This window comes from Atractosteus spatula, chromosome 9 (assembly GCF_055471065.1).
Source record: "Atractosteus spatula isolate fAtrSpa1 chromosome 9, fAtrSpa1.hap1, whole genome shotgun sequence".
In the NCBI taxonomy this organism is placed as follows: Eukaryota; Metazoa; Chordata; class Actinopteri; order Semionotiformes; family Lepisosteidae; genus Atractosteus; species Atractosteus spatula.
In genome coordinates this window covers 13,439,085-13,456,413 of record NC_142714.1, presented here as the reverse complement: position 1 = coordinate 13,456,413, position 17,329 = coordinate 13,439,085, and the positions used below count along the sequence as shown (strand labels likewise).

The following is a 17,329-nucleotide window of genomic DNA, read 5'->3' as shown; positions in this document are numbered from 1 at the left end:
TATGACACAAAATAAATGTACAGTACTGGTTTTGTATTTCACTCATTGACTTGCCATTAATTCAGCATTTGTTTTTTTTTCCAAACAGTTTTATTTGCCCTAGTAATTATAATAAACTTCATTTTATATAGTGCATTTAAAGTTGGCTTCTCAAAGCGCTTTAAAGAATGACAAGAAAAAAAAATACCAGGATATGCACAATGAGAATACACAATGAGAGGAGACAGTAGGTACTGAATACAGTAGGAGCAGAGGGATAAATAACAGAGCCAGTTAAGTAAAGGTTCTTCTAAAGAAGAAGGTTTTGAGTCTTGATTTGAAAGGAAGGTGACTCTGATATCCTTAGGGATGGAGTTCCTGAGGTTTGGGACACAGCATGAGAAGGCCCCGTCACCCATAGAGTGTAGGTGGGCTTGGGGAACAGATAGACCAGATTTAGAAGAGCAAAGGTTGCAAAGTGGGGAGTAGGACAATAGTAGCTCAGACAGGTACTGAGGTGCCAAGCCATACAGAGCCTTATAGGTGAGCAGGAGGATTTTGAAGTCGACACGAAACCTGACAGGAAGCCAGTGCAGTGACTCCAGGATAGGAGTAATGTAATCACTTGTACTAGACCTGGTCAGGATTCTGGTTTCCGAAGTATGGCTGCCCTTTGCCACACTTTGACATTAATGTATTAAAATGTTATTGAAGTGACGTCATGTATGACCTATGAAAGCAAATCTCATACTGGAACATAATGAAATGTTGAGTATTTCTAAATGTCGCCATTATAAGTGTGGTGCAAAGCTGTCATAGACTATGTTTGCCTTATGATATTGCAAATATAAAACGTCAAAGAATAAACTGGCGCACGCTACATCTTAAGGTGGAGTGTTAAAATTGTTCTATTTAATTTGTTTCAAATACTGCGCTCCAGGCAGAGGTTATGTCTTGAGGTTTCCATTTGGAAGGAATCACTGTATCTTTCCCTGAAATACTGCAGCTAACTGGGGCGTCATGGACATTCAGATATTTGTACATTGAAAGGCAGGAGCAGCCATTTCACTGCAGAGCTTTACAGGAACGAAGCAGGTTCCTGCATACAGAAGTGCTGCGACACACAATACTGCTGTGTGCAGTTTCATCTGAACAGAGGCAGCAGGACTACAATTGTACCTGCCGTAATCTGGCCTAATATTATTATTATTGGCCTAAATCTATTTTTATAGCTTCATTGCTGGAGTATTTCCATTTCTGATGCAGTGGTTAGTGTTAACAAGATTTCTTGCTCCAACAGTAAGAGCCATTGCTCTGATTTCCCAAATCTTGTATAAAAATACACATTCCAAGGCTGTCTTTCATACCAAACTTAAAAGGCTAGTAATAAAACCGATGACTGCAATAAAACTGGGCCTTAAACTTCTCATTGTGTTGTGTGTTTCATTGACCTTTTTTGTTTTTTTTACCCCAAACCATAAATAAACTGTTACTGGCAATGTGTGATTGGTTCCCACTAAATCCTAGTGATTCAGTAATCAAACCTCTGTCTGATTTATTTTTTTTATTATGACTCCTTGTGATTCTAGATACAGCCATTGATTGGGCATTTTCTTTTCAAATCGTTCCCTTTTGACTAGCTTTAGTTTTTGAAGCAAGCATGCTGGGTGAGTAATTGCTGATGCCCAAAAAATACTGTGTTTAAAAGAAACCAGCAAAGTCTCTTAACCTTTCGGAGCACCTGTTGGCTGAAGTTTGTTTATGCACGGAAGAAATAACCCATGGAAAACTTAGATTGCATAGATCCACAGCTGTATTATCTCTTGACTGGAATTTTACTGTTTTCTAAGTACTTTGGCAAGGTTCTAAATATGTATATTTCTACAGAATGTATTTGTGTACTTGAATCAATGTATAAAACAGACATTATTTTTGTGTTCCCATCACACGTCCATTAATTATTATAGAGGGCAGTACGATAGGGGGTTAATTGGAAAAGACAATTAGGTGGCATGGATGACAGAGGCAAGGCGTGAGTCTGAGCTGCAGCCCAGTCCCTTAACTGGGGCCTCATCTAGAGGACACAACTCAGGCAGGTTAAGGTACTTGTGTTATTGATAGAGCTGAGACTTGAACCAAGAGCCTCTTTTCCTCTGTTACTGGAAATCAGACTCTCCTCAGTCTTAAAACAGTGGGGTTCTTTCCTGGTAAATGAGCAGGTTAGACAGCTGCACATGAGTACTGTTCTTGGTGTTAAATCTGCTGAATTTACTTTTTATTTTACAAACCTGAAGGACTCTATACAATGTTCTTTTTTATTTTTACAATACTACTTAAGACCAAATATCAGTATTGTGTTTTCATTCTGTATTGTGAAAACACTGTCTTAATGACCTAAGAAACGAAAAGCAAACTAGTATTCAGGGAAATTCAGGGGTTATTTAAGGAAACAATCCCGTAGATGCTGTCAGTAAATGAGTTGTTCTGTTTAGCAGAGTACACTGTGGGCCCATGGGTCATTAGTAGGCAAGGGTATTACCTTCTGGATTACACCAGTGTTAAGCAGAATTGTTCGGTTCTTTGGTTCCTTGGAAACTTGCTGCAAATCAGAGAGAAGAATTAAATTGAATAGCAAGTTCTAAAACTTCTGTAAAGTATCCTCTCTCCCTGTAAAAGTCCCTGATGGTGATTGTGAGGTGTAGAGATTAGGACTCTGGACTTGTTGTGTGTTCACATCCCAGATAGACATTCTTCTGTAATACCCCTGAGCAGTGTACTTTCCTCTAGTCAAATGCCCACCAAATACTGTAGTTACAAATGTTGGCTGCTTTGAATAAAAGTGTCAGCCAAATACAGTACATTGGTAATAATATTGGAACAATTGGGAGAAAGACACTTTGCAACACGTTGCAGGTGTCTACAATAGAGTTGGTTACATGCATTCTGTAATTTAGTAGCTTGAATAGTCTTGAGATCTACTTCACCATTTAAGATCATTAATGTAAGAAAATCCACTAGTACAGCGAGATCACAACAGAAAAACACGAATCTCATTCTTTCACTAATAGGTTCCAGGGCTGCAGTGTTGCTGTTGAATTAACAACAGATGGCCTTGCATTTTTTGCTTTGTGTTCATTAGTGTGTAAGTTGAGTTTGTATGCATCAATATTCTGAAATACTGTATACAGATGTCTGTACAATTGATAAAATGTCTTTCATGTATTAATGGATAAAAACCATTCACTTTGGATGGACTCATAATTAAAACTCCCATCCATCGGATTGTGTTTCTGTGGTTTACTTGGTAGAAAGCTCTAGGTCTGGCATAGTGAAAGGAAATACTTTGTGATCGCTAAAAATTACCAAAGAGCAACGTGCTTCAGTTTATTTAAGTACTGTAGATGTGCTCTGCCCTTCATTACTACTTGTGATTTGCAGTTATTGTTGTATTCATACAGAAATTATCTGAGGTTTTAATTCTTGGTAGAATTCATAACTAATAATAGATATCTTTATACATATTCTGGTCAAAATATTTGTAAGAAAAATTACTTAGATGTTCTGAACAAGGAGTCCAGAGATTAGAGATTACAGTCCAGAGATTAAAGAGTCTTTGTTACAGTAAAAGTAGTGAGTTGATGGGGGCAAATTAGTAATACAAATGTTTGAAAGTGATATTTGTCAGTATGGTATATTTCACATGAAAAGCTGACATACAGAAATGATGATTAAAAAATTAAGGTGTTGATAGAATGTTTTGTAGTAAATCTTCTGTCGATTAAAGACTGGGTTATTTAATCTACACCATTATAAAGATTATGACATCTGGTTTGTGGCTTTTGAGTTACAAATATTTTTCTTATCGTTTTAACGTGTGAAGGTTGATAGCCTAATGTCTGAATTTCTGTTTATAAATATTTCTGCAGGGAACTGTGGTGAAACAACATTTTACTGCCAGATTGAAAGATTATACAGAATTAAAAAGACACTACATACTGAGACATGGAAAAATAATACAAAAGGGAAACAATATGTCAATAATCAGTATCTGTACATCAGCCTAGATGAAAAGTCAACAGGCGAGATGAGATTTAAATGCAAGACACATATATTTATATATATATATGTATTATACGTGTATATTTCTAATGAGTCCATTTTCTAATTTCCATTTGTAGTCCATGAAGTTCTGAAAAATTATTTTTTAGTTTGTTGGACACGGGAAAGCACTGCAAAATAAAACACCAGGCCCACAGAAAATTAATCTTAGTGGTGATATTAGAGTTCTAATTCCTGAAATATGAAGTGGGCCTGCAAGTGAAAAACAAAAACTCAGAGCAGTAAAAGCTCACGGTTTTTCCGTCATTAAAAGTCCTCCTTTTAACTTGAAACGTTCTATCTGGAAAACATATATACACTGCATTAAACTTCTGTATTGAACCAGTAATCAACATTCATTTGCAGTGTGTAGAGGACTTTACATTTCTTTCCCAATACATACTGTATTAATGTTTATGGAAAAAAACGTCTTTGAAAAAATAGCAATGTGACAGTGAACGTTACAGGAGAGCTCCTGCTATGAAGTATTGTATTTAAATCATGAGACAATGATTTTTGGCAGATAATAATGTGGACCATTTTTTGATGAAAGAAATCCTCATTAATATCCCTCTTACCCATTAAGACTAGATCTTTTTCTAATTCATGTAAAAATTTGAATGAACTAGCCTTTGTGTTAGTGCTCTTTAAATCCTTTTAAGCCTGTATCCCCGTCATGTAGGGAATATTGTAAAATAATTCAAACTCTTACATTAACTTACTGTTTTTCATTCCAGGGGATGACTTTTCCATCATCCAGCAGGAAATCTTTATGGTGAAAGAATGCACACACCAAAATATTGTGGCCTACTTTGGAAGCTACTTATGGTAAGGCTGAATTACCTTTGAAGAACTGAAATAGACAAATTGGTTTTATACACCATTTCCATTCTATGTATGTTTGCCTGATGGATTGTCCAGTATGTGCACATTGTCTCCAATTAAACTTTTCTGAGTTATTGAGCAGTATTTCAGGACTAAAGGGCACAAAGCAAATACTGGTTTTGTAGCCTTGGAAGTTTTCAGGAATGCTAAAGATACATTTATATATTCTGAAGTGTACAAATTGTAGTTTTTGGACTAGTGTTTGTGTACTATCACTCCACATAGAGCTTTAAGATGAACAATTTGCTGGATTTTAAAACCCATAAATATGAACAAAAGATGAGTCGGACCCTGAAGCCAGACACCTGCTGCTCTACTGGCACTGTGGCAGTGGTTGCTTCTCAGTGTTAGAAAACCTGGTTTTGTTACTTCTGAAGAATAGTGCAGTGCCTAATTCCCTCTAAAGTACTATGTCCCACCCCCACCTAAAAAGTTTGTCTAGCTCCTCTTACTGGAACTGGAACCCAATGGTCTTTTTATGTGTCTGTGACTCAGGGGGGATGCATGCACGCATACAGACAGTACCATGTAATTTAGCTATTAGTGCTTGTACATAGTAACATGTCTTGAATGCTGGCAAAGTTGCTTTGAAGGGCCATTTCTACATTCTTTCACATTAACTGCTGTTGATTATACAATAACAAGTAGTTTATGATTTCATTTTTTTATGTTTGCATTTTAATCATTTTAACTTGGGAAAATCCTTAATGTTTTTTAAATGTAGTCGTGTGAATGGTTTTAGATTGCAGTCTGAAAATGGCGATGCCATTTTTAATTTTAGTAGTATGAGTGCTTCATAGGCTAACGGATCTAGGTGTATCAAACATTGAAGTCATGGGAAGTTCACAGACTGTATACTGTCAGTTTCACTTCTGTGAGTTTGGAACAGCTTCCTCTAAAATGAGGACTTGATTGAAGGTAACTATTGTGGCACATCTTCATAACTTAACACTATGTTTTAGAAGTGCAATTTGATATTTATAGCCACAATGCTCAATAAAGATAGAACTAGCTGTCCTGGATTCATTATTTCACAGATTCAGGTTTCTTATGTACACCATACTGTGTAAATGATTTCAACAATTTCTGTGATTGACATGAAAGTTGCAAGTTTAAAAGCATCAATGGCCATAGTATACAGTAGGTATAAGTCATCAAACTATTTAGTGATCTGGTTACATCTTGCTGTTGCATGCAGCTTAGAGACCAATCCATCCTCATGGATCATTCTGAAAAAGGGCATTCGTTCTGAGTCCTAGACAGGACAAACACGAACCACACAGTTCGTATGCAGTTGTTTATCATTCTTTATTGGTGTGCAAACTGTAGATTGACAATTATTATTTTTAATCAGATAGTTGAATAGTTGTGCTTGTTTGAAACTTCAAATCTCTGGCTCATCATTTTAATGCTGCATTACAGATTTATCGAGTTGCAAGCTCTTCCCTTTTCAGAGTGATTAAGCATTTATACATATGATACCAAGAACTGTGAAACAGTCCGGACTTAAATCCAATGTATCCGTTATGTCTTGTAGGATTATTATTACTGGATCTTCTATTGCAAACAGTAACATAAAAAGGGTCTCTTAAGTATCAGCACAACTGTATGTTTTGGTAGTGTCTCTGGATATTATTGAACAAATTTAAATCCATTTTACATTGTTGTATGAATAAGAACGTATTTTCTCCAAACTTTATCATAGCAAGCAACAGCTTAATTGGAATGCAAAGAGAACACTATGAAATTGTTTTAGTTCCTGCGAGTGCAGACTTTGATATTTAACTTGATCTTTGAAATTTTGGTACAGTTCTGTTCATCAGTGAGCAGAAGTTCAGGTTAAACAAAGAGTCACATTACAGCCTAGTTCATTTCTTGTGCTTCTTTGACCTAATCAGGTCATACAGCAGTGTTTGCAAAGTATGAAAATGATTCTACACAGAGATTGCTGACAAATGTTGGTTCCTCTTACCAAAGATTTTTTTCCTTAAATGTGTGTAATTTTACATATACGTATATGAGCATCCCTACTGGCATGGTTGTGCAGGTGATAAGGAATTCATAACGTATAGAATTTGTGGATGGCCAGGGAAAAAATATGAATAAAAACGATTCATACTCTGCTCTAAAGTGCTTCCCTTTTTTCAAAAATGTTTGGCAACTGATTAAACATAACTGAGTAACTTAAAAAGGATTCTATCTTATCGGTCCTGGGATGATGATAATTTCTAAAGTCTCCTAAAGTCTTTAAATAGCTGAGTCTCTGGACATTTTGGGCACTGGAGAAAAAAGAACTTAATCAGATAATTCAGCACTGCTTTCTCAAGACAGTCTGTACTGTTTAATAAATCTGCAAATAACTTATTGAAATATTGCAAACGTTCCTTTGCTTTTGAAGTTTGCACTACACAGAATTCCAGAAAAAAAATGTTGTATCATGTGTATAGCCTTAGAGATTTAATACCTTTCTTTCTGGGGAAAATTGCCCTTACAGAAGATAACAAAGCATGGGTGATTGAATTGAGTCCGATGGATGTCTTTCTCTTTATAACTACTGTACGTACTGTAGTCAAGAAACACCTGAATTTTCTATAGAGTGTATTGACTCATAGAATATTTTTTCTGCAGAAGTTTTCATATAGTTGTTACTATTATCCAGTAGCTCTGTTTTCAAATCCATTGATATTTCTCTTTTTTGTTTGAGTCTTAAACACATGACACTGAAGGTTCTCTGCTCACCTGAATCAATGTTGTTGTTCTTTGTTCCCCACACAACAGCCGGGAGAAACTGTGGATCTGCATGGAATACTGTGGTGGCGGATCTCTGCAGGATATCTACCATGGTAATGCAGCCTCCTTTCGTAGTGTGTTCAGATAATAGAAACTGAACAGGGGTTGGTGAGGTTTCTGTGGCTCAGTGCTGCTACCCACTGCACTAACGCTGTTTCTCAGGGGACATATATATTCATGGTTTAAGGGTGACCTGATCAGTTGATTGCAATAGAATGGTCCATATCATCTGATTTTCAGAGACATTCTGGTATCAGTATAACTCCTGACTTTTCCCTAGTGTAGATGAATGTTCCCTACTGTTCTATTTCAGATATACTGTTCATACATGTGCTCATTTTTAATTACTAATTTATAAATTCCCGCTTAAAAATAACATTTAAAAATACACAAGGCCTTAATGTTTCCTTCAATGTGCTCTGGTATACCATACTCCGGTATGTGTGCTTTTTTAAGCTGCAACCAGTGTAGCTGAAATATAGGCCATGACAGATATCTTAGACCTTTTTATGTTTGTGTTTAATAGTGACTGGGCCTCTTTCAGAACTACAAATTGCCTATGTCTGCAGAGAAACTTTGCAGGTAAGAAAATAACTTTGATGAAAGCGAACTGTACGATGTTAAAGAAAGAGGAATTTGGAAGATGGTATAAATTAATCTGTTAAACTGGTTTGTTTAAAATGCTTGAATATCAATTTTTGATACTTAGATATGTATGTTTCCATGGTTTTTTAATGCAGTACATATCCTATTAGTTTTAAATTAACACTTGTCATACGTTTGCATAACAATTAATTTGTAATGCACAAAGGTTACTTCTGTATTTGAGTACATTGAAGAGCCAGAGTCTCATTTTCTGTCATGGTTGGGTGTTGAGCTGTGGAATGTTTTTTTTAATTGTTTTTCCCCTTTACAGGGCCTCGGTTATCTTCATAGTAAGAACAAAATGCATCGTGACATCAAGGTACGTGCGCTGTGAGTTTTCAGGTGTACTTGTACTAAAAACGAGTGAAGGGTCCGCTCAAGACACAGAGAGTGCAGAAGACTGCAAAGCTTGTTGGAATACCAGTCATGCAGATTAATGTTTTTCAAAGACAACTGCTGCTCTCATTTGTTACATTTTTTTAAGAAATTGCGAACCGCTGGTATTGTGATAAATTTCGATTCCGTTGCTGCAGAAATGTGAGGTGAAGCCACAGGAAACCAGAGTTGAATGGTGTGAGCAATGAAGGATAGCCACGCTGGGGGAGTGATGTCAATCTGACACGGTTCTCATTATGCTTGTTTTCGAAAGCTTCCTATCCCAGCTATCATTGGCACTTATCGTGGTCTTGCAGCGTTTGTCGGTGTGTGACAGATGACTTCGGGCTTGTACTCACTGTGCATGCCATGGCTGGTGTACATCCTGTTTTCTTTCAGTGGCTACAGGATGCACACACATAAGACTTGTCACTCAACACTGCTGCGTATCTGTAACACTTGAGCCTGTTTTGCCTAGAGCTAATTTGCACTTACTACACCATATCTTGACTCAGTAGATTAAGAACAACTTCACACTTGTTTGGATATCTTCTGAGCCGCTGTACAGTCCTGGAAACTGGAAATTGTGTTCCCTTTCTAGATGACTCTGTTGACATTGAATCATATTGTTTACCATGATTGTGATGGGCTCAGTTAACTCTGTTGTATCTTGTATTAGTATTTGCCAAGCACAGTCTTAGGCTTGGCTTGTGTGCTGTCTAGACCAGACACTGCATGTTTTAGAAGCCACAAACATACAGTAGCATGTTTTCATTGTCTTGGTGTTCTTAAAAGCTGGTATAAAGAGTTTTAAGAACCAAATGAATGTGGCTCCAGCAGATTGATTTTTTTGTTTGTTTTGTGTTGCAAAGAGAAGGAGCATCAGCAATTGGTGTAGATGAGACAATTATGAAAGTCGAAAGGTCAGTGAGGTAATCTCTGAGCAAAATTATACAGTCTGGCCCTGACTGAAATTCTTGATTTTTCTCCAAATTTTAATTCAAATTTAATTTTAAATGTAATTTTTTACCTGATGACCTGGAACAGAAAGTTGTTGTAACATGAAAATCTTGGTGTTCAATACTTTTTAACACAAAAATTGTTGAGCGTACTTTATATATACTGTATATAGTAGGACCGTGAGAACATCTTTGCAAATGTTTCTAAATACGTTCTGTAATAAATATTTTGTGAACTCACCTGTGGTTTAAACAACCTAAAGGAGCAACTTCCTGTACCCTTTTATACATTCTTAAACTCATGAGGGGATTTTGACTACTCCTCCACGCCGAACATTTATGCGAAGTTTTACAAGCAAGAGGAGGCCTTTTGGCCCATCTGGCACATTTATTCATTAGTAGCTTGTTTATCCAAGGATTACGTCCAGCCCTTTCTAGAGGGAAGGCAGAGTATCAGCTTCAGTAACATGGCCCGGTAGCTTGTTCCACACTCCTCCAAACGTTTGGGTAAAGAAGTGCTTCCTGTTCTCCACACTGGTTCATGTTTCACAGTTCATTCTAGGTAGACTTTGTCAGTGCCTATGAGGATTTTCAGATTCCAGATCCACTTGTAGTCTTCTTTGTTCAAGATAAAAACGTTGAGTTTTTTTCTGGCTGTCAGTGTAGGCCGCTGACTTTCAATAACATCTATAATTTGCTGAGACTATGTGAAACAATTATATGACTTGAAAACATAAGAATATTAATTGCATAGCTATTATTACAGGGTAAGCATAAATTTGAGCATTGTGTCTTTATGTACAAACTTTTAATTGTACTTAATCAGGATTATAGACAGGCTACCACACGTATGAAGTTTAAAGCCACAGATGAATAATGTCTTTGAGTGGCAGCGTGAAAGTGGGAATGGCATTAAGAGTGTGGGTGAGTCTTCAGACAAGCTTGAAATCATTCCAATTCTACACAGTCCAGCAAGGGATCTCAATTTAAAATAGCAATGCTACCTTAAGAAGCACTATTATATCTTAGAAGGATTTTCAAAGTTGTATAACAGTTGAATTTCCAATTTTACCCAGTTTTGTGTGTTCATATAGGCTGTTAATGTTGTAATTGTTTCAGTACTGCTGTTTAGGAAGGTTGTGATTTTATAGCCCTGTGTTTCTGTATGCTCATATAGGGTGCAAACATTCTGCTGACAGACAGTGGAGATGTAAAGCTGGGTAAGTATCTGCTCTTTTGAGAAATTTGACAGGACAGGTCAGCCCTGGTCCAGGAGAGCCACAATCCACATATTCTGTAGGTTACCTTTACAACCTCATTTTCTAACCACTTTGAACATTTTATTCACCACGTACACAGGTACATATTTGACTAAGTATGTAAGAGATGAGTTAAAATGTAAATACCAACACCCTCTAGCTTTTAGGACCAGTTAGATGATACTGACTTAACTGACGCAACAAGCATACTAAATTAATCAAACCTCGTCCGTGTTCCACGTCTTTACATGAATGATGAGAAGGACAGCTGTAAGGCCTGCTAGGTGCTGGCACTCCGGGATCAGGGCTGCTCACTATGGGATTGGGGCTTCCCTGTGGCTTCAGCTGGAAGGATGCTCAGTTGGACAGCAGGTTGCGCCTCCTGACTCAGACATTGTTTCTCTGAGCCTGGACTTTTATTTAGAAAAAGATGCCCGGGGTTATCCAGCAGGCAGTGCATAGCTGTCAGGTATCCTCTGCTCGACACACAGGCCCGACTGCTTTGCCTCCTGCTCATTCGTGAGGTGTAACAGCCCTGAAGTAATGGGTAACAACATCGCAGTGAAGCGTCGGTGGACTTGGTTTTCTTCGTTATTCCAGAGCTAGGGCATTTAACGTTGGGGGGGAGAAAAGGAAATGTTTAAGATTGTATTTTTGTTTGTCAAGTATTTGTGCGAATGAGTGAAATTAAAGCAGGCCCTTATTTGTTGCAGCTGATTTTGGAGTTGCAGCCAAAATAACAGCGACCATTGCCAAGAGGAAGTCCTTCATTGGTACACCTTACTGGTAAATTCCTTTGCAACAGTTTTTAATCGATTTTTTTTTTCTTAAATTGATCGTCTTATTACGTTTGGGTTTATTGTCATCTAAAATGAAACAGAGCTCTACGCGTTCTGTAAAGTGGACAGTGGTCTGACTTAGTACAGTGGAGTCTAATTCAGTGGACAGTTTAATCTTTTATGTCTTTCAGCTAAATAATTTGCATGACCTTTGCTGCAGAAGTAGAATGTATACAACAAGTTGATTGTAGTTGTGCACAAAATAGGAAATATTCGATGGATATTCAAATATTCAGTTACTTTGAAGTTAATCTATATAAAAATAAAAAGACTTCAGTAAAATATTTCTGGTGTTAATTCTCTTTAACCTTATTTCAAAGTTATAAAAGTACAAGTATTTACAGCAAATACAAGTACAAAATACAAATACCTTTAAGGGTAACTTTGAATTTCCACAGGGCCCTGTTTTTAACACGCAGATTTAAATTTATGACGCAAAGCTGTCAGTTAAGCTGAAACAAATGTAAGTTACATGGTTAAATAAAGGCCAGGGCCAAGTTACAGTAATTTGTTTAAAAATGTGTAATTTGCTCTCTGAAGTGTCATTTGTTTCATTTGTACGTCCTTTTGACTGGTATCAGTACAGTTTTGCCGAAGGATCAATCGAGCGAGTGGCAAAGAGACTTGTTGAGGCGCTGTTTTGACTGACCTCTGCGTTGTTCTCGTTTGAAGGATGGCCCCCGAGGTAGCGGCAGTGGAGAAAAACGGGGGCTACAACCAGCTGTGTGACATCTGGGCAGTGGGCATCACGGCCATCGAACTGGCAGAACTGCAGCCCCCCATGTTTGATCTCCACCCCATGAGGTAGCCTGCCGTGTGACAAGTTCCCCCTTGTTCATTTCTGTTGTTCTGTTCTTTTGTCGGTGTCTAATATTACCATATCTTTCTAGCGGTCACAGCTGACCTCTTCCTGTTGAAGCTGGTGACATTTTGCGTCAGATGGAATGCGATATCTCTCACGTACATCTTTTGTACATACATATATGATGCCATGTAAAGAACTGTCATCGTCATACTTTGATCCTTTAAAATGAATGTTATAATTTCAAAGTTGAATTCTGTAAACCTGTTGCATTTCCACTTTTTTAATTCCCGAGCCTCTAAAGCTGCATTGTGTTGTGTTACATTTCAGGGCCTTGTTTTTAATGTCAAAGAGCAGCTTTCAGCCACCAAAGCTTAAAGACAAGATTAAGTGGTAAGTGTGTCTTTTCATTTTGCACGCAATAGGATTCTGTTCGAACCCTCTGTTGGTTCTACAGGAAGTGTTAAATAGTTTTACTTAGGTGGTTTTCACTACACTAAAAGTTTTCGTTTTTGATCAGTGCAAAACGTGAACAAGCATTTTGTCGTTGGGAGAATACATGTTAGGGTCTCTTTCTGCAAAGGATACTGCTCAAAGTTCAGGGTGAACTCTGTCAGCTTTGTGGGTCCTGTGTGCTCACAAGCACCGTCAATTATTTTGATCCTATTACTGTTAAAGTTGGGTGAATATATTTATAGATTTTTCCCCCAAATTTGTGTTTGAAAAATCTCTATAGGGTCATACACAGTGCTACATAACTATTGTGTCTTGTCCTCGATTATGTTGTCCGGGACCATGATTCAGTCTATTTATTGTTAAATGACCTATTAAAATGAAATTCTAGTCGTAATTGAAATTTGATCTGAAAATGTGCACAGGAACGCTTGCTAATATTGAGCAAACTGAATGGGAGATGTATACAGTGTTTCCTGTGTTTTAGAAATGAATACTTTTGTAATTTGAAAACCAGCCCAACAAGAAACAGAGACAAACTCCGGTATCTGTACTTAATTTAACTTCTGGTTTCAAAGGCAGACTTGAAAACTTCACCATGAAGCTTGTAAACATGTAATGATAAGTCATGAAGGAAAAAATGTAATTTGGTGCTCCATGTTCATGAATGTTGTAGATGCTGTAAATAATGTCATTACCAGAGGCACAGCCCCTTGGCAACAGTATGAAGGGAAGTACTTTGTTAATTTGAAAATATTTTTACAAATAGGAATTACAAATAGAGAAATATCAGAAATTGACAGAGCAGATTAATTAATAAGTTAGTTAAATAATCATAACTCCCAACTAGCAAAGATTTTGCCAAGAAAATACCTGAAAGGAGGGTATAATTAGAGGCACATGAGTTCTTTGTTCTCTGGCACAGCTTTGGTGAAAAGATTAATAATTCAAGCACACAGGGTTAAATACTTATTTATTTATTAACAAACATCACACAAGTTACACTTTGTACGAACGTTCAAATAAGGCGTCCCAGAGGCCTAATGTCCTAACCACCCAGAAAAACCCCAGACTGTTAACAAGCATTCAAACGCTTATATAATGCCTACAAAGGCCAGAGGAAGAGAAACTAAACCGAATGCGACCTACAGTTAAACCTCTCTACACTTGCTAATGTATGGGAACAAATGTATGGGAACCTACTGTATCTCCCTGTTCTAAAAATGCATCCACTAGCCAGGAGAGGCAGTTTTAACCAAGGGATTCTTTACACCGGATGTCAAAGATGTCAACAACAGAATAGCAAACTCTCTTCACAAAGTTCAAACACTTATCTCCAATCTGGTCTTCCTGAATAATCTAGACAAAGATCTCTCATCTTCTGTCCTCCTGTTTGTTCAATTGCTTTGACCAAACCCCTACATCTCAGCAAACATCTCCTTTCTTTGAAGCCCCTGGAAATGTTGACACTAGCCAGGTGTTACCCATCCTATCTAGATTCTAAAAGACACTACATAATTATATTATTGTTACATTAGCAGGACATGGTGAACACATGGTAAGAAGGCAAGGTCTGCCTCTTGTGTACTTAGCCATGGCTTGGAGTCTTGTCACAGGGCACTGTTGTGTCTTGGCAGTGTGGGATTGAGTGAAGGATGTTTGGTTTGGAAATCTGGTAGCAGCAAACATTGTTTCTCCCCGGCACCTGTGAGACTGTGACCCAAGTTTTCTTTTTTTCAGGTCAACAGCTTTCCATAGCTTTGTAAAAGTCTCGCTGACAAAAAATCCAAAGAAGAGGCCTACAGCAGAAAAGTTACTCTCGGTAATAAATCACAAATTCCACTTTTCAGTCAGAGGGATTACTTTTTCTAGCTTTTGCAAGTTACTGTAATTATAGGAATTGATGAATTACACTGATCCAGCATTAGGACAATGGATGATCTTCTGGTGTCATTAACACTCACACCACTGCCTAAGGCAATCTGATTTAATTTAATGATCAAGAGCCTTTTAATTATTAACTTGTTGAGTAATGCCCGTAGTTCTGCTATTAATATGGAGTGTTAAAATTAGCCTTTACCTTTCAAACGGCACATTAGATGACTTGGAGCAACTGATCGAGCTTAAAATATGACATCCATAAACTACTTTCTCTCATGGCTGAAAGCCTACTATATTATCACTTTGCTTTTCAATCAGGACCTGCTGTTTAATGTCACTTCGATATTCTACCATCTGCCATGAAAGAGGAGTGTTTAAAATAATAAACATGTTTGAAATAAACATGGGCAAATAAGAACATTTTATTCATAATACACAGAATGCAGAATTTGTAGTATATTCAAAATGTAGAAAATTAAGTCCAATAAGGCAAATATCCTCAAATAGTGCAAATCTTTGTATCTTTGTTACATCTGTGAATTAGCATCAATGCAAAACTTTTCGTTGTTAAAGAACTGTCCTTAAGTAAAGTCAATAACAGTGCCAATAATATACAGGGCTTAATGTGATGTCCATTTTGTTTTTCCTTCATTCTTGCAGCATAGCTTTGTAGCTCAGAGTGGCCTGACCAAGAGCCTCGCTGCTGAGCTCTTAGACAAAATGAACAACCCAGACCACCATTCCCACTACCCAGGGGGAGATCTGGATGACGATGATATTGAGGTACGAGAAAGCTCTTCACTTTTTGATATTGGGTCTAGCATGTGTGTGAGCTTGTCACCTGTAGAATTCTTTTTCCCTATATTTCTATATTAACATTGGTGTCTTCCATCGGTTCAGCTCAATCTATGGCAAATTCAGTTTTTCAGTTATACGCATTTCTTTTTGTCCCTGTTTTGTCCTATGCCTAGCCATTTTTCACTTCTTTACCTGTTAACAATTAAACATTGAACATATACAATGATGCAATGAGTCAGAAGCAGCAAATTTAAAACAGTTGTTTAGTGATTATTAACTTGAAGATATGTATTTGCCATTGGTCTTATTGTCTTAATTTTACAACTTAAAAATACATTTAAAATGCTACAGTTCATATATTGCAAAATCATAAATTTGAAAGCTTTGGGTTTCTGGTATCAGGTTTTCATTTTTTTCTGTGTTGAAGCTTTTAGGAAAAAATATAGCAATATATAGAAATATAAAGTCATTTTTAGTTAAGTGCCAGTAACATTTTCAAAGGTTTGTAAAGTTCAGGGTTATTTCTGCACAACCACATGCTATTTAAATGACACTTTTTTCCAGCACAAGTTAAATACATTGAAAGATTGTGCTTTGATTGTGGACTTGAGGTCCAATTACAGTGTTATATTTTAAAAGGTTGTCTCAGCAGCTAAGTGTTAAAGTAATTCAACAGTCGACAGGCCTTGGTTTTTAGTTGATGCTTTTAATAAACTGTTACTGTGACACCAACAGACTAAAAAGCAAATAGAAAATGTTTTCCATTGTTTGGATTCTTCTAATAATAATTTGGAGTTTTTATTTAAAAAAAAACAATTGTACGTTCATTTTAAAAAGTGGATTTTGTGGTTGACAACTTTATTAACACTACTCCAACAATAGTTATTTGGCTCAAAACAGTTTGTAAGAAATTCAGCAAAACTGTGTTTCTAAAAGTGCCCGGTTCTGTCTTGATGCTGCTGCCTTTGTTCTGTCCGGAGGTGCAGAAAATCTGTGTGCTTTCTCCTGCAGTATCGTGTCACACTTTATCGGGCTTCTCCCTCCTCTGTTCCTTAGCTGTCCGTTGTGATGGCCACGCCTAGCTAGAAAGCGAGATGTTATTCTTGGTCTCCCCAGCTCTTTATTCCATGTCAGCATGCCTTTGGGTGACCGCACTGTCCCTGAAAATCCCTTTGTCCATTGTTGACCTCCCTGACTGTGTTACTTGCCGTGGCTGGTGTCTGTGTGCAAGCCCCGACTCAGGCTGTGAAGGGAGTATTGTGTAGCGCTCTGCTCTCCCCTGGTAGGGGCGGCAAGAAAACAGTTAGATTTGCGTTTTTTTATTTGTATGCAAACAGCATGTTGATGTGAAATAATCACTGAAACATGACTGAAAAGAAACCCCCTCCTGCTTTTCCTGGTACTTTTAACCATTCTTGATATTGCAAGTAGAAATAAACTCCACCCTCATGACTGTTGCTAATTTTGGGTGTGTATATGTACCTTGTTGTAATTGGGGTCTCTTCCGTTTTCTTTGTTTTGTGTCAAAACATACACCATAACCTTGTGGAAAAGGATTTAAAATTT

At 37.3% G+C, this 17,329-nt stretch overlaps 1 protein-coding gene across 2 annotated transcripts in view; it reads left to right on the top strand.

Annotated features, from left to right (window-relative positions):
- Positions 1–17,329, top strand: part of map4k5 (mitogen-activated protein kinase kinase kinase kinase 5) — a 59,545-nt gene that overhangs the window by 17,485 nt on the left and 24,731 nt on the right. For both annotated transcript variants that reach the window (XM_088924525.1, XM_088924526.1), the window contains exons 4-13: positions 4,815–4,905; positions 7,741–7,805; positions 8,279–8,334; positions 8,669–8,716; positions 10,909–10,951; positions 11,704–11,776; positions 12,502–12,633; positions 12,962–13,024; positions 14,825–14,906; positions 15,626–15,748. In XM_088924525.1, the coding sequence (XP_088780651.1) occupies positions 4,815–4,905; positions 7,741–7,805; positions 8,279–8,334; positions 8,669–8,716; positions 10,909–10,951; positions 11,704–11,776; positions 12,502–12,633; positions 12,962–13,024; positions 14,825–14,906; positions 15,626–15,748 (776 nt within the window). The remainder of the gene's footprint in view (positions 1–4,814; positions 4,906–7,740; positions 7,806–8,278; positions 8,335–8,668; positions 8,717–10,908; positions 10,952–11,703; positions 11,777–12,501; positions 12,634–12,961; positions 13,025–14,824; positions 14,907–15,625; positions 15,749–17,329) is intronic.